The following is a 25,463-nucleotide window of genomic DNA, read 5'->3' as shown; positions in this document are numbered from 1 at the left end:
CAAATTGTTTTAGAGGATTGTAAAAAGGTAGTATTTTATCACTTGAATTTGTATTAGTTTACTCCTTCCCTTTCCAGAAGATCTAGGCACAAGCTATTTTACATCAGTTAAATTACCCTTTGGACAAAAGGCTGGATTATGCTCAGGCCTTAGAGGTGACAAGGTTTAAACAGTATTTTTTTTTTTTTTCCTTGGGTGGAAAGTGTTTGTTTATAATTGTTAAACTCTCTAACAATATTCAGTCTTGACTTCCATTTTGCTTATTCTGATTCATCAGTTTTTCCGTCCTTGGTCTCCCAGATGAAGTAGTGTAGATACTTAACTGTTTTCACACGTTTCAAATCAGTACTGTTTTAAGTACTGGGTACTAGTTAAAAAACAAAACAAAACGCTTCTCTCAACCTGTGAAAGTTCAGAGCACCGTAATTAGCAGTTACTTCTGAAAAAGTTAACTCAAGCAGTACCCTCAAGGTCACGTGGAATCTGCTTCAGAGCTGGGGATGCGGCATCTTGGAAAATAGTTTTAAGTAAAGCTCACTATTCAGTTTGTGCAGAACAAAATGCAAAGGTGAATGAGAATTTGAGGAAAAGTGAAGGAGCTGGAGCAAAAAGCAAAGCTGGAGCTGCAAGCGGAGAGAAAGCAAGCATAACTTTTGTGGTTTTGCATCTTATCGAACTGTCTAAATAATTATGATACTTGGTTACAGCCTGTTGTACATGCGATCAGTATACTAACCACCAGCGGTGCGTTAGAACCCACAACGATAGCTCTCGTAGCATAGATTATGGAGTATACGATGGGTGCCAGGGTTTGGGGATTTCTGCGAGTGTGAAGGTTTTCAGAAATCTGTCACCATCAGTTTAAAACAAGAACCTTCAGAAACTAGTGAAAACCTTAAAGCCATGGTCCATGTTGGTTGCCCAAGCAAGCACGTGAGCCTTTCTCCCTAGCATCGCTAAACTGAGAGCAGGCAGTGTGCTAGAGGCAGGAAACTGCTGTATTGTTAAGATTTGTCACTTCAAAGAAAAATTTTATTTTAGCACAGTGTATAGTATAAATTGCTTTGCTAGTAAGATTTTTTTAAAAAGGTTTTGGAGATCATGTTTTAATGGTTTGGAGATCATGTTTTTTGGTGTTTTTAGAATACCAGCTTTGACTGCAAACCATACAGTCTTATGAACCCGATCACATTTGAGCTTAGATTAATGCCGTTGTACAAGTAATCAATTTAAAATATAAAACTTACATTAATATTTTGCTTAATCTTCAAAACAAAAGAAGTCCTTTGGACTTTTGGTAAAGAGTTAAAAGCCTGACAAATTTTGTGTACATTTATTAAAGTACTTCCCAAGCATCCTGTAGCCTTATACATAGAAGGCTATTTCTAAAAGTAATTATTACAGGTAATAACCCTTGTGTACAGTATTATATTGAATTATATAAGATGAATTATATAAGATGAAGTAAGTGTGGTAACCCTTAATATTTTTAATGCTGTTTGTCACTGCTTAATGTTTTAATACAGTATTATTATTAGGTATAAATGAAAGTGACTTGGACTGTTGGAATATATTATTGTTAATAAAAAGTGCTGGGATTATTGGGGATGTGTCTGTATATGTGTGTGTGTTACATGTATATGGTTATACGCTATATAGTTATATGAAAATATATCTATCTAAAATATATCTATTTATAAAACAAAGGCAGATTACCCATGTTTTGTTTTTAATCTTTGTAGGGTACTCTTGTGCATGTTCAAGCTGCAGAACCTGTGACTGTTCCAATAAAGAGCTCTTTTCCCACAAGAGAACAACAGCTTTTGACACTGCAGTCTACAAGTGAATTTGATGTCCTCGTTATAGGCGGAGGAGCAACAGGATGTGGTTGTGCTTTAGATGCAGTCACTAGAGGTAAGGCTTGAAAATAAATTGCGTTTTTATTCATGGATTACATGGTGCATTATAAGTTGATCAGACTGGCTTCTCAAGGCCACCTGAACGCAGAGGACGTTTACGCTGGATGTCTGGCTGTGTGACTTCTTTGGATCTGGGAAGCTGGAGTGAGCTTGAAGGAAAACGTGGAGTTATGTTTTGTTGTTTCAGCGTAGTCTTTATTGTCTAGGCACTTGCACATAATTGCTTACGTTAACATAAGCTTTTTTGCTGGTTGCTCTTGGGTAGACTCTCTGTTCTTACTCAGTGGGTTTATCAGTGTCCTTCTGCTTGTTTGTGCGGAAGGGTGTCTGCAGCAAAGGTGACAAGACACGCACAGCACTTCTAGCAAGGTTATTTTGTTTGTTTTTTAAGGGGTGGGCTAAGCCTGAACTCTGGATGAGGAATGATGCCTCTCAAGCTCTTATTTCTTACAGCGTGAGACATCTACAACTTCTGATAATGCTTTATGGCTGCTCATTATTCTGCAGGTTTAGAGAAGCCTGGTTTTGATTTTTAGTGAAATGTATGGTGCTATTCGGCATGAAGGTACTCCCAGTGAATCTGTGCTCCAGTTTCTGCTCTCTTTTGGGGGACTACCTATGTAACTGTGGCTTAAGAAGCTACTAGATGTAGTAGAATTACTTCTTGGCTCTGTGCATAGTCTTAGCTTATGGAAAGTACAAGATCAAATGAGTGTAGGGTAATACTTTCTACCTGGCCCCTGTGGGAGGATGAGCATGGGTCTGCCGACATCGGCTGGGGTCCAGCGGACGTGTGGCAGCTCCTCCAGTCGCGGCTCTCGGCCACGGGAGAAGCCCTGCTCGGGCGGTGGGAGGGCAGGACAGCGGCGCTGAGGCCGTGCTGCCTGCCGGGCGCCTCGCCGCAGCCTCCGCGTGGGCCGGCGGGCGCTCCTCAAGCTCTCGGCAAGCTCAGCCTGCAAAGGTAGTACCTCCTCTTACAAGCCTAGCGGAAAAAGAGCCCCGGATGGAGAAGTGAGGCTCCACGAGTATCTTTTCCGAGGGAAAGGCTGTAATATCAAGCCCTGTTCGGATGGGGAGTGCCATATTCCCCGAGAATATGGTATATTTGTCCAAAATATTACATAAAGGATTGTTGAGAAAAACTTGCCTTGGAATATATTCTCTCTGTGTTGCTTACAGTAGAATCAGCCCCATGAGAGCGAGAACCGGCCTTCATTAGAATTTTGTGCTTGTAAATTTTTTTCTGTTTTGCGGATAAAATGGAAAAAAATCTTGCCTTTGTTATATTGTGGAGGAAAAATATACTTGTAAAACGTATAGAAATTATTACAGGTAATTCGTATTTATCCTTTTCTATATATTCTGATTATATCAGTAGACTTCTGAAGTATGAAATATTCATAAGCATTTGGTTAATGAATTCTGTATTGTTGCCGTTCATTCACGGAACTTGCTCTTTTACTTTTGCTTCACTTAACAACAAATTTTGCTTTTCATGTGTTTGATACGTTTTCACCAAATTATTCCTGATTGTATCCATTAATCTTCAGTCACATTTGACAAAAACAAATTACTCTGATCTTTGAAAGTTACCAGTAATAATTAGTACGGTGGGTTTTTTGTTCTTTTTTTTTTTTTTTTGACATGAAAGTTTTGGAAGACCAATAAATGCTAAAATGTATGTTCAGCAAGCAATAATGTAAAGAATTTCTTAATGTATTTTTGTGATACAAGGCAAAAGACGGACCTCAGGGATAACTCCTAACGCAGATAACATTCTCCTCCTTGGGCACGCATGCTCATGTGGTTGCAGTTAGCTTCAGGAACAATATTGCACAATTTCATTCATTTTTTTTTGCCTTACCTGGCTAATTTTAGAAAGCTGCCGGTGCTGGAGGGGGTCTGTTATGCTGATTTTTGTAACACAGCTTGTACTTGTGTGTTTTACAAGCTGAAAGGCTGCCGCGTAGCCGTGCCGTGGTGCTCAGGAGGTTGGTGTTGCTGGAGGCCGGTGGTGGTCGTCTTGCAGGGACGTGGCCCGGCTTGTAGCCTCCATCTTCCCGTGGAAAGGCGCCTGCTTGCGCAGCTCCTCCGCTCGCCACCCTGCCTCGCGCAGGATCGTACCCCTCGTCCGTCGGGACGATGCCAGCGCGCCCTTCCCGTGAGGGACATCTCTAGCAGAGTGACTGAACTCCTGGGGTATTTGGCTTTATAGCGCCTTTATATGCGGCGCTGCTTCTTCATCCACCAGAAGCTCTTCTCCATCCTTGATGTTGCCTGTGTGCGAGGAGGATGTCTGCATGTTGTGCGAGTGCTGTAGTATGTACGCAGGATGTTATAGAAAGGTTATTTGCTTTAGTATCGTTGCTAGAGAACATATTTTGTATTAAACCTCAATTGTAAAAAAAATTTCCTCTGTATAGCAGAGCCTTATGTACAAGTGTGCATCATGTTTTCTGTAACTATATTGGGACCAAATGTAGAGAAAAACGAAGTAATTGAAATGACTTCTGAAGGACTGCAAAGCCGTGCAAACCTGATTGCTGCCAGCAGCCACGGCGGCTGAGATTCAGTGGCCTGTCCGTTGACGTTTGCATCTTGTTGACACATTGATGTTTATTTAATTTTACTGGTAAAATGAATGTGCGATAAGTTCATATTTGGACAAAAATACAAGTAATGAATGACGAGTAATATTAGCTGGCTTCCCGGTGAAAGGAGGGAGTTAGCTTATCTCAAAGTCGGAACTGTAGTTCTTAGTTGAGGTTTAGAGCCAGTGTGTGTAGAATTTGGTCTTGGAGTGGTCGATTGCTTGTGACCAGATACTGAGCGTGTGCTTAATCCTGAAAGACTGGTCCGAGTTGGATTCAGTTCAGCTCTCAAACTCTGAGCTTTGCTGCTTAATCTTTTGCTGGGTACGTTTTTGAGTGTGCGTGGGTTTGGGGGGGGATTGTTGTGTTATTTCGATTGGGCGTTGTTACGTTTTCGTAATTTTCTACGTTACTAAAGTCACTTTTTTGCAACGTGTTAACGACAATTTCTGCTTCTTATTTTGCAAAATAAATAAAATTGCACTGGAGTCCTGGCTTTCCATTGGAGTTTGCTATGATTTTTTCTTTCAAATCTTCCTCCAACCATTTAATCAGTTCTAGAGGGATAGTATTAGAGTTTGTTTGTGTGTTGGATGAAGTTTTTATTTTGAATAAATTTTTTTAGAGAGCAAAATAATGTCTGTACTTGGATTTCCAAAGATACCTTTGGGATGGTTTTAGACAGTGTGTCAGAATTTTGTGAGCTCTCCTGTGAGCTCAAGCACACCTTTGGCTGGTTCTCCGTCGGCCAAAGTTGGCAGTCTCTCTGGTGTGCTTAAACTGTTAATGTGGTAGGCTGACAGGACTCTGTAGCAAAGAGTTAAAAGTATTCAGGAAAATACTCTGTTCCTGCCATGAATGCAAACTATAATTTGCTTGAGGGAGCATGGCCTCTATAATGTACGGTAATGCCTTTCTATTGTGAAACTTCTAGGTTTTAATGTGCCGCTGTTTAAGTTCTGTTTTGACTTTTCCCTTAGGAAGCGGCTAAAATTTTTCATTACAATATAGACAGTGCACTGCACTTTGAATACAAATTTATCCATGTTCAGAGTAATTTTTCTTGTGATTGTCTCTACCCTAGAGAAGTGTCTTTAATGAATTACATACAAATTGTGTAATTTAAGAAGTTAATTTGGTTTTCTGGTAACACAGGACTAAAAACAGCCCTTCTAGAAAGAGATGATTTCTCATCAGGGACCAGCAGTAGGAGTACTAAATTGATCCACGGTGGAGTGAGGTATCTTCAGAAGGCCGTCATGAAGTTGGATTTTGAGCAGGTAATCGTCTATGCTGGTTGTTGAGCAAAAATTGCTAGTAGACGCTTTTCTCCGTTCCAAATTATATCCACATTCTCACAATCTTTTTTTTTTTTTTAATACTTGGCTATTGTATTCCAAAACCACTGTGTATGGAAAATATTTTCCCCAGATGAGTTTTCTAGAATATGAAAAATCAGTGCTGCTGTTGCTTGCTAAGTTGCTTATAGCCAATCTAATTGCTACACCATGTGAACAGTGAATGTTGCTGGGAGGGAGGGCAGAAATAAGAGTGACTTCAGAATAAAAAACTTCTTACCGGTTATTTGATAAAAATTTGGAGGGAGGAGTGCCTATGTTGTTTGTTTGTTTATTTGAAAAGTAGAAAGAAAATATGAATAAGCAAATAAGCGAATAATTTTATATAAATATTTTCGTGTATTTTTGTTAGTGTTGCTTTGGTCTTGTAGAAGCATGATACAGTTTTGAGAAATCAGTTTGCTTCCTCGTTGAGACATCTCTAATTTAAAACATAAATGCTGAAAATACTGTAAAGGAAATAATGATTTCTCAAGGGAAAAAGAAATCAAAAATACAACTATTCAGCTACAGAAATCATCATCCATTTTTTTCCTAAAGAACTTTGTATTATGGCTTCCGTGTTTGCAGGTTAATATTGGTAGAGAACCTAACTGTGGGAATTGTAGTAGTAGTATCTTGGGATGAATTCTGAACTTTTTGAGCCTTATGTCCATAGTAGAGAGTCACACCATGTATTGGCTTCATATTCAAATGAAAAAATAATTTGACTGACCTGGCACAATACCAAAATCTCTACCAAATACTAGAGAAACTGATTTACTTTAGAGAGTTTTTTGGGTAACTTTTGAATTTTTGAGCAAAATTCATTATGTTATTTAAAGAAATAGTAAAAATTATGTAAGATATTTGTCTTGACCAGATTTTTTTTTTCATTAAATGTTGCACATTGACAAAATTGAGTACCTTGGAATTCATATGTACCCTCTTATTTTTCAGTACAAGATGGTGAAAGAAGCACTTCGTGAGCGTGCAAATTTGCTTGAAATTGCTCCTCATTTATCAGCTCCTTTGCCTATAATGCTGCCTGTTTACAAGTAAGCTCTACTGTAGTATCTCTCCATTAGCATTGCTTTTGACAAGCAGACTCTTTCCCTGGAGGACTTTCTAGATGTCTCTTTTTGAGCATGTTTTTAAACCTGTCACAAGCTTTGTCCTCCAGGAGGTGAGAATTTGTTGCCGTATTGTAGAAGCGTGAAGTTCTCTTACGGTACCGCCCTGCTAGCGCTGCTATCCAGTAGCACCTCTCGGACTTCAGCTTCCTTCAGTGGAGTTCTGCAAATATGATGGATGGGGAGGGGAGCAGATGTTGCAGCTGACATGAATTTTTCATTCCCAAGAATATTATTCCCTATTCTTTCTTGTACATCTTTTTAGTCTTCAGCACATGCTTTCAGTGATCTTCAAAATGTACCCTTTTAGTCCTTACAGCCAGCAGTGTCTCCTGAGTTACTGTGCAGTAATTCAGCGCGTTTGCCTTCCCCAGTACATGGTAGTGTTCTACTGAGAGGACAATTATCTTACATACCTTAAGAGAAAGAGAGAAGAAATAACTTCTTCAAATGGAGTGATTTGAGATAACCATTTTTATAGAGCTAAAAATCTATTTACTAGAACAGGCTTAGAGCAGTGAGTTTTTGCTGACTGTTCTTAGTGTATGGCTTTACTCCTGCCTTAATAAAGGGAGCTTGAATTGGTTATGTAGGTCAGCAGTGGACCATGTTTATTTGATGGAGGAGCAGGAGATGGTCAAGATACGCATTTGGGGAATCATTTTTAGCTCTAGCACTTAGTTTGGTGGCTCTTTCTTCAGCAAATAGCTCTAATTCTTTGTTTGCACTGAAGTACAAAACCCCAGTTTCTGATCCTAATTCTAGGATAACTTAAGCCTTGAATATGCTTTACTTATTGCTGTGAATAGACCCACAGTACACAGCAGACAACAGTACATAACATTACACATGTTTATACGTTTATGGTATCACAATAAAATTCATGATAGTACAAACGTAAAATTAATGTAATGCAACCTACTGTGTTTTGTTTGTTTGTTTTTTCCTGGCAGATGGTGGCAGTTGCCATACTACTGGGCGGGAATAAAACTCTATGATCTTGTGGCAGGAAATCAGTGTCTGAAAAGTAGTTATGTCCTTAGCAAGTCAAGAGCCTTGGAGTACTTTCCAATGCTACGCAAAGACAAGCTTGTTGGCGCTATTGTCTACTATGATGGTATGTACCATCTCAGTGCTTACCTTATTACATTGTGTTGGTTTTTTTTGAAATACAAAGTGTGTAACTATAGATTATGTTCATGGAATCTGAAAAGGAAGAAAAACAACCTGAAGGATTCAACTTGCATCTTAACTTATATCTGCCAAATTAATGCTTATTCTGCTTGCTAAGGTGACTTACTGAATGTGAAAAAGAATATACTGTTTTCTTGGTAAGTAGGTAGAGTGACAGATGAAAACAGTCTAACGTTCTGATGACTGTCCACAACTTTCCAGTTTATATTATGTGTTTTTGAGCCTAGAGCAACTCTTTCTGAGCAAATACTACACACACGTGGTACTTGATGCTTCAGTTTGTTCTGTTTATAGTAGTTAAATATCCTCACTGCAGAGACCAAATAATACAAGTGATTTCTAATCAGTTAATAACAAAATGTTGCTAGGTTTCTGAATCTTGTGTTTACTTCAGACTTAACTTACCTTTTTTTAATAAAGCCAGTGCTTGTATGAAGCGTATTTTGCAGAACACTTCTCAGACTGAACACCTTCTGAGGTATTATATGTGAAGAAAGTATGATCATGCTGGTAATGTTAAATGGTTTACTGTAGCACTTTTACTCTAGAAATACTTTCAAACCTGTCCAGATGACTTGACTTTCAACTATGATAACTGATTCTTATATTGAGTTAGGTCAGATCTGTATTAGTATTATTATTTTATCTTTTTTTCCTTATCCCCCCCTTTTTTCTTGTGTATCACCCTCTCCCCCAGTACGATTGGTCACTCTGAAGATAGAACTTTCATTGTAGTCATCACCAAATAGCAGATATTGCTATAAGGCTTGAGTGCTCTCTGTTACAACCTCTATATTTTAAGAGTTCTAAATTCCTGAGGGGAAAAATGTCTGCAGCTCAAAGTTGTTTCATATTTAATCTATCACATGGGAATATTTGTGTGTGTAAGGATTGCACAAAATCGGTGCCTGTGTTAGAGGGAGAAAGCAGAGAGATGCTTTCTGGAAGTTTTTGATGTTTCTTTGAAAAAGAATGAAGATTTGTAATAGAACTTAAGTCACTGAAATTGTCCAGAACAGCAGTTTTCATGTTCAGAAGTGCTCATGTGTGCATGTTTGGGAATGCCACTCTTGTTTATGATAAAAGAGCTGATAAGTTTTCTGTTCTATTTGAATCCATAAAGTAAGTCTAGTGGTAAGTCCCTAGCTTAGCTGCATAGCAAAGGGTACCACAGTGGATCAGAGAATGCCTTAAACCACAGCAGAGAATTCTTAATTTTGTTCCTTCAAGCTCTACAGATAGATAAGGCTGATTGAAAACAAAATTGGACAATGATTGGTTGGCTTCCCTGACAAATGACTACCTAGACACTTTGCTAATCTAAAATATTAATGTCTGATGCATAGATGTTCAAGTTTTATCCAAATTGCTGTATCTCGATACCTTCCAAAATCACGAGTTGCATCCCTAAATGGTCAGGATGTAATTGTATACTTAATTTTCTGTAAACTGAACAGAATTTCCATTTAAAAAAAAATGCATTTAACAATAATGAATTTTGTACAAATTTTAAATGCAGGAAAATTCACTGCTCTGGTTGGAATACCAGTGTGTGCTCTCGTAACTGTTTTCTTGGTGCACTTGTTTATGCATGCATATCCAATAGATAAAATTCAGACTTGTATGCTGTTTCACAGTGTGTTTAATTGGATTGTTACCCCTCACCCCCATCTGCAATCCTCTTTCATTTCCCTTCCAAGAGGAAGGTTTCTGGTAAAACTTACCCAACAATGCAGCCAGATTGGTAACTTAAAAATACCAAATATGTGGGGAACAGTAGGGCAAAAAAGCCATAGATTCCTTGCAGGCTTGGAGGAGCCCTCCAAAGAATAAATAGATTAAATACTGATTTACCTCAGTAGTGGCACAGTTCTAGTTAGCTTTTACACGGGGATGTAGTTTGTGACCTTTGGCAGCCAAAAAGGTCTTCACACAAAATTGATTATAAAGGTAGCTCTTTTCCTTTTTTAGAACTACATTTACACTATTCATCAGCTTATCAATAGGTGCTTTAGTACAGGAAAGAATTAGAGGGACTCTTGAAACACACTGGGTGCAGATAGTACTTATTAGGCCTCTGGCAAAAGTACAACACACTGATAATTGCAAGTTGTCTGGTATGAAGAAAGAGAAAATATATATGTATATATGCGCACACACACACAATTTATATATATATATATATATATATATATAAACTTAGATGTGCATACACATGTACGTGTAGGTTCTTACATGAAAATAGTATGAAATTTAAAGGGAGGACTTAACTTCTACCGATCTCTGATGGTGAAAACAAGTTCCCTATTTTTTTTTTAATGAAATAGGCTGTTTAGAAGCAAAACTTGATACTGGATTGTGGTACTTCGAGGTATGCTGTTTGCAGCAGCTCTTGTTACAATACACAAAGTTTTCACTTTGGTTTGGCACAGTCTCAAAGTAATTCAACTTTATTTTTTTATTATCATAGGCCATTCCTTCCCTTAGACAGCTTCAAGGAATTTCAGGAGTAAATAAGAAGAACCAAGTGGTTAACTGTAAATAGAATACTCTTTTGAGAAATATAATCTACTTAAGTTTTGTTCTAATTAAATAGATGGTTTAGATGCATCACAGCTATTTACTATTCTAACATGCTAAAGATATGCATTTAGAAGATAAAGTTAGTTGGTAAGTTCCTTGGACAAGAAATGCTTTTAAGCCATGTTGCAATAAATCTAAGGATTTGGCACCAAGATAAAAATGTTATCTTTTAGTGGAAAACATCTGTGCAGCAATACAATGCAAAATTCTGTGAGTTATAGGTATCTCTGGTTTTGTTTCCTTCTCAAGCAATAGGAAACAAACCTACAGTTTATATTATAAATGTGAGAGAGTAAAATTAATAAGTCTGAAAAGTACAAAATAGTGAAGGGCAGTTAATGAAGACTGATGGTTGTGTGGTGATTACACCACATAAAAAATAAATTTATTGCTTTAAATATAATTGGAAACAGGTAGCTAGAAGAAACTAATAATTGTCCTTTCAGTGGAAGAACTGCAATGTAAACCCACCTCAAGTTAGGCTTTTGGGACTCTAATTTGGCAAGAGATCTCAAAAACAGACTTAAGTTTTGCTGCTAGCGAACCTGCTGGTTTTAGGCTAGTGTATCTGGTCTTGTTTTGCTTTCCTTAAAGGACTCTAGTATTAAAGAGTAGGTGGATAACCTAACTCTAGTGGTTTTAAAGGACTATACTTTTATGCAGTTTAAAGAAACGTTGTTTTGCAATTAAAAACACTAAACCCCTTAAACTACCAACCCCCCCCCCCCAAAACAAACAAAACCCAAACCCACCAAACCCTCGATTGCTTATTCACCACTGGAAGAATAATTTTTTTTCTGAAAGACTGATCTATCAAATTTGAGTTCATAATATATATTTGAGTACTTTGAGGTTAAATCTAGGCCAGAGGAAAAATTTTAGACTAAAATATCAGGTCACTACTTGACACACCACATTCCAGAATGACATCCTGTCTATAGTAACATGCACCATAGTATTTCTTAGTGGCTTGACCTACTGTCCATGTCATAGATGGGGCACACTGCATTGTAACACACTAATTGGTCTATCTTAATCAGTTAATCTGTTCTGTCCATAATAGGCTGTTTTTAAGGTTGTAATGTGTCAGTAAGCACACTTTAGATCTTGTAAATTATTATACTTCATTCTTAGCTGTGTATTTTCACACTCTAAATCTGGAGGAATTGAGGACAAAAGGGAAATGGAGTTGAACTTGGTAAATAGGAAGGGGAAGTTAAGACTGATCAATACCTCTTCTAGTTCTTTCACCAGAATTAAAGTGAAAGAATAAGGCATTAAATAATGGTAAGACAGCATTTAAATCTTAATGTCATATCTCTTCCTTCTGTCTTTCCCTATCTTCTCTAAATAATAAATGAATTGGCTTTTTAAAAATGAAGTGCCTTAACTGGTTGTACATATGTAAATAAATGTAATATTATTTTTTTCTTTCCTTTCTCTGTTCTTGTCTCCATCATAATTTCTTTGTATCTGCAGCATTTAATAGCTCCCACTAGCAGCATTTCACTGTTTGACATGTTGATTATTGCCACTAAAGGGAAGAATTTAATACGTTGATTATGTAGGTTACTTTTTTTTACTTATAGGTGGTCCAGTTATTTATTTATAGATGGCAATATTCTTTTGCAATGAAAAGATCAGAAATGCTCGCTCTTATTTTATTTTGTAATTGTTGATCAAACTAGTGGCTTGTTAAATAATCCATTATTCATGAATATGTTCTGTTCTGAAATGTTGCTCTGGTCGTCTTAATTACATTTTAAAAATTGTTTATACAGGCAAAAAAAAAAAAAAAAAAAAAAAAAAAAGATGGTACATTATAAATGTTGGAAGTACCAGCAATAGCAAATCAGACTTTACCAGAGGCTATTCTTGCTCTGTCTCAGCATCAGGAAACTAAAGCATATGTTGGATGTTAGCCTGGGTGTACACAATGTGTCCTATTTATTCAAGGTTTCCTTTGAAGCCACAACTTACAAGTTTGTTTCTTAGGGGTACATGTCAGACTTCATTTAGCATTTGTTGGTATTAGGATACTCCTGAATAGCAAAAAGGCAACATTTTGAGGGAAGAATGTGGCTGCTATCTGAGCAGTGATCTGTCAGTTCGATTTATGTAGCTCAAGGAAAATTGGAAAAGAGGCACTATGGAGAAGCTAACGCTAGGATTTCACGATCATGCACAGAATTATTTTAAAGCATTTTAAATGAAGAATTAATCTCCATTTAAATTGTATATAACTCATTATGTGAAGAACTAGGAAAAACACTAAAGCAAAGATCCAACTGACCAGAATATTACAATTAAGTGTTTAGAAATGCTTGCTAATTCTAAGTGACAGAATTCTTTTTAAGATGCCTTATTTTGTATCTTTGTGTTCTTGTAGACTGTTTTTTTTTACATATTTTGCCTTGAAAGATGAGTTTTGGGGTATATAAGGAAAATCTATGTTCCTGACTCAGTCATGAATTTAAAATTTTAGGGTTTTGTTGATACTGTTTTTTATTGAATTTGCTGTTTATTTTATGAAAATATAAATGAACATACACTGCTTTTGTGACTGTGTTGCAAGTCACTGTTTTGGCAAATCATGTTTGATTGGTTAACATTTTTTTCACAAATTTCCAGTATACTTGCTGGAATGTAAGTAATTGTACTTTTTATAACTTTGCATTCTCAATATTCTTATATGTATTCTATCATGAAGTATTTTAATATGGGACTTATTTAAAGGTGGAAAAGAGAACCTTTCACCGAGGATTTAGCTTGCCTTGTTTACAGCAAACCCCATGAGAAATCCTTCCCAGGTGCACATGCACAGGGACACACACACACAAAAAAAATCAATGTAAAAGAGTAAAGCATTCATTAAACTGTCAAAAATGGAATAAATGCTTTTTTTAATTTAGGCTCTTGTAGCTGTTTTTCCTAGAATTTGAGTGTGTCCTGAATTATGAAATATTATAGCTTTATAATTAATTATCTGACAAATTAATATTTTGAGAATATTGGGAGCTGTAATAGGGGTATTACCCTATTATAGATGCAGACAACTGTTTATTTTTCTCTGGATATAAAAGCTCTTTGACAGTTTGTCACTAAAAAGATTTTCTGTAGGTGAACTACATTGCTAACCATATTTCTCGATACTTCAAAATTGAAACTAGATGAATTAGAGAAGCCTTGCAGGCACACTAACTGTAGATGTAGCATGGAAAAGACTATATATATCCTCCGTATCCAGTTGCTTTCAAATGCATTTTTCCCATGTTACGTATAATAGTTGTGTGCAAAGTCCTGAAGAAAACCAGGCTTATACAAGCAGGCTTATAAAGGTATTATTGGCTGCCTCTAGTGGAATACACGTAAAATGAAATACACATCTTGCTTTGACTGAACCTATGGAAATAATAACATTCTTCTTTTCCGAGGTTAGAGTAAATATTAGTGAGGAAGATGGAAGAAGCATAATCTGTTATAAAAGGTGCTTCTGGATTCCCTGATAAAATCTGTTGGGTCTCAGTTTGCTTGTAAAGCTCTTCAGTGCAAAGTCATTTGTATCATATAGTGCTTTATCCATCAAAGAGCTTTTTTATCTTTTTCAAAAGGGATAAAATCAATAGCTTAAAATGACTTGCATCTTTAACCCAGTTTTCCTTCTGTCAAAGGGTACAGCTGTACGGGCATACCTACAGGAGCCGTAGTTCGCTCTCAACAAAGGAGCGCGCCTGCGCTCCGCCGCACTTTTTTCTGTCTTTTTTCCTCCTTTTCGCTGGAGGCGGCGTTCCCAAAAGCATGCAGATGATAACTGCATCTCCTGCTGTACCTGTAACAATTTAATTGTGTAAGTCAGCCCAGTCAAGCATCCCCGGCTTATGACTGGGAGACATGAAATTCATTGTCATTATTGTCCCTGTCATTTTGGATCATTATATCCTGCTGCAGAATTTTCCTCACTTCAGTGCTTTCTTACCTCCAGGAAGCAGGGATTATGGCTGAGGTTGGGGTGGGGGCAGGACTGTGAACTACATTTACCTCAGGGGAGCCACAGATTAAATTGGCTTTGCTCTCTGACTTGCTGGATTCGTCTGTTTGTACGCCGTGGGTTTAAGGTTGGAAATGATGAATATTCTAGTGAATTCTCTGCCTTTTTTATGCTCGTATAAGCAAAGCATGATTTTTTTTTTTGTCCCTTAAGTGAATGGTGAATAATTCTTCAGATCATGTTACCAAAAAGATTTAAGATTATTCTTGAGCAAAATGACATTATTTGCGCATTGTGCCACAAACATCTTAGTATTCCCCAGCGTGTCGTGGCTTTGAGAGGAAAGACGCCACTGGAGCATGTAACTTTGTTGTAATTCATACGCGTGCATTTTATGTGCGTGTAATAGCAGATCGTTAGTTAATACGCGCGTTGTTCCACGTTGTGGATATGAAAACGTATATGTTGAGGGAAGATCGGGTACGCGGTTTCCGTCGTGCCGCGTTTTTGTGCGAGACCTCGAGGGCGCGAGGCCCGGCCGCCCGCGTTGCGTTGCGGCCCGCCGCCCCGGGCCCCACGGGCCGGGAGGAGCCGCAGGCCCCCGCGGGCCGCCCCGGGCCCCGCAGGCCGCCCCGGGCCCCGCGGGCCGCCCGGCCGCCCTCCGGGCAGGGCCCCCTCCTCGCCCGAACGGGCTGCGGCGGCGGCCGCCCTCCGGGCAGGGCCCCCTCCTCGCCCGAACGGGCTGCGGCGGCGGCCGCCCTCCGGGCAGGGCCCCCTCCTCACCCGAACGGGCTGCGGCGGCGGCCGCCCTCCGGGCAGGGCCCCCTCCTCGCCCGAACGGGCTGCGGCGGCGGCCGCCCTCCGGGCAGGGCCCCCTCCTCGCCCGAACGGGCTGCGGCGGCGGCCGCCCTCCGGGCAGGGCCCCCTCCTCGCCCGAACGGGCTGCGGCGGCGTTGGCGTCCGTTCTCACGCTGCGCCGCCTCCTGCGCTGCCGCGACCGGCTGAAGGCCGACGCGAAGGACGTGGGAGGCGGCGGGGTTAGGAAGCGGCAGCGCGGAACAGTAATTCCCGGCTTTCCCCGTTGGGGCGCCGGGGTGTGGCGGCTTTTTCTTTCCAAGCCAACATCTTGGCTTCAGCGTGAGTTTTGGCCTCTGCGCCGTCTCGTGGCGGTGGACTTGGTTAGCGATGGATGTTCCTAAGCTGTGGCGACTCTCAGACAGCACGGGCAAGCTCCTCTGGGCCTCCTTGGTTCTGGTCGCGTTCGTTCATCTGCATTTCTGCACGGGAGCTGGGACGTGCTATGCTTCAGTTTCCTAACCCTTCTCAGGATTCTGGTTTGTAACTTTTTGTCCTTACATGCAATTTGATTACAGCTTTCTTCATTATTTTAATCTTTCCCTATGCCTGTCATCTTCAAATCCTTAGGTTTGTCTTGTAAAAACAGCAGTTGTATTACCTCTTAGGTGGTCTTTGCTGTGCACTCAAGCTGTATGTGTTAAGGTTCGATTAACGTAGATTTTACTGGTAAAGGGACATTAGTTTTTTCCAGATATTGGGGAAGTGGAACCTAAAAGGCAGATGCTGGTAACTCCTGTGGGTGATGGAGGTGAGGAGCTAATGCAGAGGGCTTTTCTTTCTTTTTCTTTTTTCTTTTATTTTTTAATGTGGTCTAAGTTTTGTGCTGAATGGAGGAAGCAGGAACTTAATTTAAAATATGACTGCTACTAGATTATTTTAACAACTTGATGTGTCACATCTTAAGTTTGATTGTTGGAATAAGTTTATCTGTGAATAGACCAGACTCCAGACTCTCATTTCCATTGCTCTTATGGAGTGAGGACTAAAAACAAATATGTTTTTATTTTAACTCTTTATGATTTGACCAAAGCTGTTTATTCTTTTTTAATTCTTCTTCCCCAGTGCAAAATGCATATTTAGATGTGTATTATTCCTCCCACTTGAGATGTATTTCAGCAGCATAGATAACCAAGTGGAAAGCAGAACTCAAATTATACATGATTTGTGTAAGAAGTATTAATAGTCTGGTGTGATTTGCTACATTATTATATGTGGGTGTAATAGAACTGATTTAACTGAGTCAGAATGATCTTCCCTCTAAAGCAGTCCAAGAACAAACAATATGCATGCTACGTATCCTAGAAAGCCTGTTGGTTTTCAGTGAATTTTTAACCTGACTTAAATGTCACGTGATTCACAGAGCTAAGAAATGATTTCAGGTCTGAGGACTTTTTTTTTTTTTTAATGTAACTTGTGACTCGTGACTCAAATCTGATGTTAACCTCTGAATTTATTATACTTACATTTGGGAGAAGAATCTACTGACTTATTTGAGAAGCCTGGAAAAATTTTCACTTGCTCCAGCTGATTCGTAATCACTGAATTTGCATACAACAGATTTCAGTATGTACAGCAGATGTTGAGTTCCTCTTTTAATGCTCATAATAAAGCTGTTTATGTGATTAAGCACTTTTTAATAAAAAAAAAATTAGAGGGTGTGGGTAGTCTTGATAACTTCTGAGTTATATATAATTCTGTACTAATTATAGATTATGAGCTTTAATTTGGTAAGGTGTGTGTATATCTATTCAGCAAGAAAATTTTCATGCACCTCAAATGGGTTATCAAATTTCTTGTGCTGCTTTTCCTTGCTATGTGAATGCAATTATCTAGTGTAATACTACTGGAAGAACATAATTTGTCAGAATGGAAATATACTTTTTAGAATAACTTCCAGGATATTGGAGCTTTTGAGGGCAATGAGTCTCAATATTGTGATGATCCAGTAATACACCTATTTTGATACTGCGTGGTAGGCTTTTGGGTATGTTCCAAATTCAAGGGACTGCTTTGAGATGCAGTTAAATATTTCAGCTAAATAAGTGGAGCTATTATCCCATGAAAAGAAAACAGAAAACCCTACCCGCTTGTATGGCTGTATTATATGGAGAGGCAGAATTGTGAATGTATTATGGGCCTAGTTCTCTCATTCAAATATTCCTTTTAATGCCTACTTCCATTCAGAAGAAGCAGGGTGGGCTCCTTTGTGGAGAGGGATGCCTTCTTCAGAAAGTTCATTGAGACTGTCATGTAGCTTCTTGCATTTCTAACTTTCCATTAAACTTGAAGTCCCTAGCAATAACTAGATAAGCTTGGTCAGAAAAGCCTGTAAATTGAGGTTGGGTGAGAAGGCTTTCACGCCTGTTGCAGTGACCAGCCTGTTCTTCAAAGCAAAAAGCCTAGCTCATATTCCAGCAGCAGAGCCGTAAGGTTTTGCAAAGTTTATTTGGGGCAACCACTACAATATATGTGTGTATTTTTATATGATTGTGTTTTCAGCACAGCAGGGATGCGCAATAACAAAATTTTACCTTTTAGCATAAAAAAAAAAGTTAGCATAAACAAAATGTTACTCTTTAGGACTTAAGAAAAAAAAGAAAACCTTCCAGTTTCTTAAATACAGTCACAGGCTACTATGTGCTGTTCATCTATAACTGAATAGACAGTTCCAGAGGAAAAAACTATTAGCCAGTTTGGATCTGGCAGAGGAAGAGTAACTGTCTGTGCAAACGATCTTGCACAGGCACACAGAGGTCCCAAGCACCCCAGTTCTACGGGGCCTTGCTGTGGCATTGCCATCTTCCTCGTCAGTAGTACGGTAGCCACGAGCACTAGCTTAACCTCCTTAATCGCAGAAGATCAGGGCTAGGATATTCTGGTCATTCTTAAATGTTAACGACCTGTTGTGTCAAAGGCAATGTATTATTGACCAAATACGTTTCTCTGCAATCAGGCGTAGTACCGGAATCCTAGGAGCAGCTTTGTGTGCAGGTAGGTAGTGGGGCAGACAGGAAACATCTGCATGCCCAGTTTGTTAAATTATAACTTGCATGTTGCATGTAGCTATGTAAAAACACGGATAAAAATGTTTATAAAACCTGACATGTGTACCTACAATGATAGAAACTGTTGTGATATTTTACTTTGGCAGGCACTACTGACAAAGATTCTTGGGGTTTCAAACAATTATCTGCTTACATTGGTTTGTATTTTTCTTAATGTTGTAGACTGCTATCGATAGAGTGATCTCTTTCCACGCTTTTAGGCAGGAATTGGATAAAAGTAATAGATCTTGAAGTGGCACTGTACAGAATATACTAGAACCAGCAGAGTGCATTATTCCAATTAACCCTGTGGTTTTCAAACAACTCTACTAAATTAGTCACAAACAAATTTCTACAGTCTGTGGGCTTTGTTACCACTACTGGCTATGTTTCAGCATAGATAAAAATAAAATTGAATGTACACTATGTGCACTCTGTGGGAGGATTCTTTTAGTGCCAGCGGAAGCATTGTCTGTTGATCTTTGAAGAAATACAACATTTGTTACGAAGGAATGAAAATAGAATTTTCCTAAATTACAAAAAGAGAAGAAATTATAAACCAAATGGCATCACTGTTGGTCTTAAAATGATTTAGAACACACTTAGACAAAATGTCTTTATGCACTAAATGTCTTCACCAGCATGCCTCTTAGAATAAAGTGTGTTTTTTTCCCCAAGAGGATTCAGTGTCGCTTTAATGAAAGCAGTTAGGCCAGTGTTTCATTGACAGCAAAGTCAACTACCCTTAATGAAAATGAAGTGATTGCATCATTGTTACTATGCAATGAGCAGGTGACAACAGTAAAGAATGAGGTGGAGTACTTTTTTTTCCAGTTTTTCTTGCTGAGAAGTAGCTTAAAGGATTTAGGCATCCTCTTATTTTCAAACAGTATCATAGGAGCTGCAAAGAAAACGCAGTATCGTTGTCAGTTGATTCCTGGCCTTGTCTCAGCATCTCTGGAACGAAAGCTTACCTTTCAGATCACCTTTGAGATGCGTCGGTCTGAAGACCCTCGCCCGCAAGTGCTTTCTAAACTAGCCCTCAAGCAACAGGAGTAAAGCAGCAATGACCTCTCCTGGGCAAGGTGTTAGTGAACATCTGTTGTTGGTGAATGTTGCAACTATAAATCCGTGGTATTGGCCATAGGTTAGTTATGATATCATCAGCAGCTTGCTTCTGTAAAAAAAAAAAAAAAAAAAAAAAATATTATTTTGACATGGTCACTTTTTATAGTCAGTTATCTTAAGTGAGCTGCTTGTTTGCTTTGCTTGGCTTTAAAGCACTGATGTGCATTAAAGTGACTGATGTGAAAGCTGATGAATGCAAAACAATCTTAAGCAGATAATCTAGAACCTGCTCTATAAGCTTTTGGTTACCTTGCTGCTTATCACACAACTATGCCTAATATTTTCTGGGCATATGATGACTACAGTAGTAGTACTAGTGTCAAGAAAGCTTTGTGTGTGCTCTGACAAAAACTAACTTGGGGTTATTTCTGGATTGGAGGGTCTCAAACTTGCATGAGGACAATGTTGTGTGTTTTTTTTTAACTGAAAACATGAAAAGACTGAGATGCAAAATTTTAATTTTGCTTCATCCTCTCATTCTTCAGAGTGATAAGATTCATCTAAGTACCAGAACGCGTACTGATCTTTCTGAAATAATCATTCCTGATAATCATTCTTGACTAGCATGCACATAAATAACTGATTTTATGTTAAGCAGCGAAAATGATGCTTTGTGATCTGTGAACAGCACTACGGTGAGAGTTGATCTGGCTACCATCTAATAGATGGTCTGCCTGGAGGAAGCATACATGACAACCACTTTGGGCATCAAGGAACAGATAACTGCATGTAAAGTGTAGGGGTTTAATGTAACTGTTGGGAGAGGGGAATGTGCTTGCAAAGTAGAGGAATGGAAGCCTTAAAGAAAAAGGCGGGGGGGGGGAGGCTATTCATAAGTATAAGAATTATTGTACTGTCACCCTATGTTAGCAAGCTGAGTTATCATTCCACATAGATGATAAAACTCTGAACTAAGAGGTCACTCTTTTCATTTGCCTTGAATCCAGAATTTTACAGAGCTCTGCTTATCTTAGGAAAGACTCTGGGACTCCCCATCTCAGATTATACAGATCATATCAATCTGAAGCCAGTGGATTTTTTTTCCTGGATATGTTGTTAATCAGGATCTGGTTATTTCCTAGTCTTCTTTCTGCAAATATAATACAAAGGCATTCAGTATTCCTTCTGGACAGTTGAGAATTAAATAATAGCAAGTGGGCTTGTACACCAGAATAACGATGTGCGAAAATGCTGGGAGTTTCAGAGAAAGCACGAAAATGTTATTTTGAACACAGAGGTCCAGATCCTGAAATGTGTTGGGCGTATCTTTAGCTCGCTCTGACATAATGGGAACTAGGAGTCTCAACAAAATCTTGAGCAGCTCTTGGATTTTAGGCCTAATAAGCAGATGTTACTTGTATGTTTGTTCTTTTTAGAAAAAAATATGTCTGCTCCTGCATTACTTATTCTGTAGATCAGATTCTGGATTACTTTTGGCCTAGACAAATAAGTCACAAAACTAGGAAGAGGCAAGCTTGCAAAATTTAAACAAAAAGAGTTCCCACAGACCAAAATTAATATTGGTTGTAGCTATAAATTGTGCTGGTTTTGTGTGATATATGCACATTCTGGATCAGCATTAGGAAATGTTTGTTTTGAGTACCACGTTTTGTATTGATAGCAAGAATAAATTGATGGAGGATCAGAAAGTAGCTGAAGAAACCTTCTTGGCCCTAAGATCCTTCTACCAGAAATGAATAAATTTTACTGCACTTGAACAGGTAATTCAGGGTTTCATTCATAAATAGATGGCATCTATGTTAGGGCAGCGTTTCTGTTGTGCTGGATTTCTTGTCTGGTAAAGCCAGGATTTACAGCATGCTGTGAGTCAGGCTTCTGAGTCCTCCAGATAAAGGAGGAGAATAAAGAGGGATGTTTCCAGAACATCCCACTTCTGAGTGCTTTTGAGTGCTTTTGATTATGAACTAAAGGCTTATTTTCTGAATTATATTAATTTATATGCTGTATTCTGCAGTAATTGGAAGCAGCTGCTGTAATGCAGCTCATAGCTATTTGTTCTTCCCCTGCCCCTGTATCCTTCCTCCATCTAGTGCTCTCGTTGCACATGAGATGCTGTACATGCTCTCAAGCCTTCATTAAAACCTTAAGGTTTGAGGTGGACCTCATAAGGTCATTTTATCCATTCCTTGACACTACTGCAGCATAAATGTTGATGCATTTATTTAATGATTTGCCTGCCACTTCTGACAGATGGTTGTTTAGTCTTACGCATCTTCTGTGATGGAGCGTCTGCAGCTCTTCCTGACATCTTGCTCAGTTGTTCTGCTGTTCTTTTCTGTAGTTTATTCCGGGCATTGTTTGGTTAGTTGAACTGGAGTTACTGTTTGTTTCTTCATCGATGCTTTATCATGTTACCGTTTTTGTACACTTAGCATAACTTTTTTTTGGAGCTGGTGACTGATTGCACTGTATCATCTCAGCTGTGTTAGAATGAGGCGCTTGGGGAGGGGAAGTGGAGCCTGCAAGGCCATTGATCCCATCTTTATAACTTTGCCCTTTTAGCTAGTAACGGATTATTTGCGCGGTGGTTCAAGATGGCACAGACAGAATCAGAAGGACCAAATTTTACATAAACCATTTATACTAAATGTTTGGAATGCTGGCAACATAAATCAACAACAATATCTATTACAAATTCATCACATTATCAGTATTATCTTTTGATAGAACCAACCCAGACATGTGGGAAAGTGAATCACAGCTCAGGAAGTTTAGCCCTTTTGTAAATTAATTATTCAGGACACACAGAACCTGGCCATTTCAATGTAGAGTAATTCTTTCTAGCCAGCATCCAGGATTTTAACTTCAGTGGCAATAATAAATAGGAAAAGTCTCAGGTGAAGCCAGTATTTTAAAGTAATTAATCATCTTCCCCTCATGGTCCCTCTGCCTCTCCCTTCGTTTTCTTTAACGAGAGAATTTCAGTAATAAATCTTTAATGATATATGTTAAGAATCCTTCATTAATTCTTGTCTGCTTATTTCTCTTTTTTGATGGTTTTATGTTGTATAGTGTGAAGTGAAAATGCATATAAAAAAGTCTGTTACAGAAAACTGATAGTTTAGCACAAGAATCTTGTGCTTCCTCAGTGAAAGATCATTTCTTGGACTTTGTGATGTTGTGTACTGCATTTGCTAATAGGGACCGCTAATACTAGCGAGACTGCCAAATACTCGGATACTGGAAGAAAATTGCAGCATGGCTACACAAAAGAGGGGCGGAAAAAATGGCTTTCTGTTCTGAAATTGGAGGTGAATTAGTACTGGTTCTTAATTTCATAACACACGGGATGTTGTACAGTCCCTGCAAATACCCGCGTGGGGAAGCGCAGTTGCGTTTTTCTGCCGCTGAAATAGCAGCTCTGCGGTAGGCGAGACGATGTGTCTTTAAATAATCCTTGTTAGACCTGACCAGCCATCACATATATTCAGCGTGACAGGGATAGATGTGACAGATCGGTTCTGACACACTTCCATGGCGCGAGTCAGTGGCTGGAGGTGACTCGTGTCCTTCCCCTGCTTCTGTCACCGCTGCAGGACAGCACAACGACGCACGAATGAACCTCGCCATCGCCCTCACTGCTGCCAGGTACGGCGCTGCCACAGCCAATTACACTGAAGTGCTGCGCCTGCTCAAGAGCACGGACCCGCGGAGCGGCCGGCAGCGCGTGCGCGGGGCCCGCTGCAGGGACGTCCTGACAGGTGCGTGCCCGAGAGCGCCCGGCCCGGCCCTGTCCGGGCCTTGGCCTCGGCCCCGGCCGGGCCTGGGCCCCGGCCCCGGGCGCCTCCGGGAGCGGGGCGAGCGCGCCGCCGCGTCCCGCAGCTCGGCCGGCCTGCCTCGGAGTCCCCGCCGGGGCGGCGCCCCGCTCGGCGCGAGCGCAGGAGCTCAGCTCCTCGGCGGGGCACGTCGCTTTCATTAAGGAAACGTGGAAATGAGAAAACGAAGGAGGCACGGGAACACAGATGTTTGCAAATATCAATTAACTGACAAGGAAGACGTCTTCCCAGAGTGCAGTGGCATGCCATTAGTGTCAATCATCTTTAACTTCTGTCAGGTTTTCACTCAAATCCTAGTGCTTTGGCAGGGTAGACTAAGCTTTACATCCAAACCCTTCTGTCAAGCAAAGATGACATTGTAAAATGCTATGTGCTGAACAGTAATAATACCGTTTACCAAGTTCAAGAGTTGACTGAAATGTCTCTTCTTTGAGAGGCAGCTATCAGCTAAAAAATTCTTACTCTGCCCAAGTTAGTGCCCTGGCTTTGCAGATGAAATGGAGTTCTGCTGCAAAGAATTTTCTTTCAGACCTGGTGTTAAGTGAAGACTCTGTTAATTTTTAAGAAGTAATTCCAGCTGTTCTGTTCAGACAAACACAGCATACTTTACAGTGGTTAAACTCATAGATTAATAATTGTGAGTGTCAGTGAGCAGGAAAACAAATGGTGTATGTGATTGATACTGTTTTCTTTCACAGGGCAGGAATTTGATGTCAAAGCCAAATGTGTTATCAATGCTACAGGACCTTTCACAGACTCTGTGCGCAAAATGGATGATCAGGAAGTACCAAACATCTGTCAGCCAAGTGCGGGCGTGCATATTGTCATGCCTGGTTATTACAGGTAACGATATTCAAAGCCTAAACCATTTGTAACGATCTCTGCTGGTGTCTGTAATAAATAAGGCTGCGGAGATGGATTTGCAGTTTTTACGGTAGTCTCGAATGCATGCTTTGCTCTTTCAAGAAAAGATTCTGGCACTGTGCCTATTGGAATAACAATTTTATCTATTCAGAAACAGCCCAACTCTTGCAGTTCTTACTTAAAGCTCATCAAGGCAAAACTCTTGCCGAAGTAGAAGAGGGTTTAGGCAGAACACTGGCTACTGATTTGTGAAAGATTCCTGTTGGAATAATGAGTTTTACAACTGAGTGTACTGACTGCTTGTTAGAGCCCCTTTAGAACACAAACAGCATGTAAAACCTTCTAGAGGGGTTGCCACCTTCATATAAAAATCTTTTAATGGCAGATGGTCATATTTAAGACAAGAAGTTTTACCACTAATATGATGCTATATTATGACTCCAGTCATAATAAATATGGATACAGCATATTTTCTATATGATATAGAAATTAGTTCTAAAGAACGTAATTTAGCTAAATCTTAACAGTGAAGGAAAGCAGCAGGGAACATCTAAAACTGAGGTTGGGAGGAGTATCGTTCTGTATGAGGGAAACAATTATGGAGATTTATATATATAGATATAAAGATTAGGGACAAAAACAGGTAAGGAGGTTTCTGATATTATTAGCAGGAATTAATCTTTTGTAATCTAAACCAATTTCTCTGTAAATGGGATCAAATCCGTGAAGTCAGTAATGCTGCTGTTCACATCAAATTCTTTACTTGATGAATTCTGCTGTATTTCCAAGTAAGTGTGGTGTGTTTTTCTTCTTTGAAGATAGCAATATCAAATCTGATGTCTTCCCTTTGTGGAATTTTGTGAAGAAGCTGTATTCAACTGCCTGTAGGTCAGCCTAAGGAAGTAAAGTTCCAACAATTTTGAGCTCTCAATCTTAAATTCTGACATGGTTATGGACGTGAGTCCTCTCACCCATACTTGCTTTTGGTAGAGAGGACTTACCTCCCCCTGCTGACCCTGTTCAAGAA

At 39.4% G+C, this 25,463-nt stretch overlaps 1 protein-coding gene across 5 annotated transcripts in view; it reads left to right on the top strand.

The window, feature by feature from the left end:
• The window catches only part of GPD2 (glycerol-3-phosphate dehydrogenase 2), a 64,493-nt gene that overhangs the window by 20,201 nt on the left and 18,829 nt on the right, over positions 1 to 25,463 (top strand). For all 5 annotated transcript variants that reach the window (XM_062578976.1, XM_062578975.1, XM_062578980.1 and 2 more), the window contains 6 exons: positions 1,743 to 1,914; positions 5,666 to 5,790; positions 6,808 to 6,905; positions 7,934 to 8,097; positions 23,333 to 23,497; positions 24,271 to 24,415. In XM_062578976.1, the coding sequence (XP_062434960.1) occupies positions 1,743 to 1,914; positions 5,666 to 5,790; positions 6,808 to 6,905; positions 7,934 to 8,097; positions 23,333 to 23,497; positions 24,271 to 24,415 (869 nt within the window). The remainder of the gene's footprint in view (positions 1 to 1,742; positions 1,915 to 5,665; positions 5,791 to 6,807; positions 6,906 to 7,933; positions 8,098 to 23,332; positions 23,498 to 24,270; positions 24,416 to 25,463) is intronic.

The sequence above is a fragment of the Rhea pennata genome, chromosome 6, assembly GCF_028389875.1.
Source record: "Rhea pennata isolate bPtePen1 chromosome 6, bPtePen1.pri, whole genome shotgun sequence".
NCBI lineage: Eukaryota > Metazoa > Chordata > Aves > Rheiformes > Rheidae > Rhea > Rhea pennata.
This window is presented reverse-complemented; position numbering and strand designations above follow the sequence as displayed.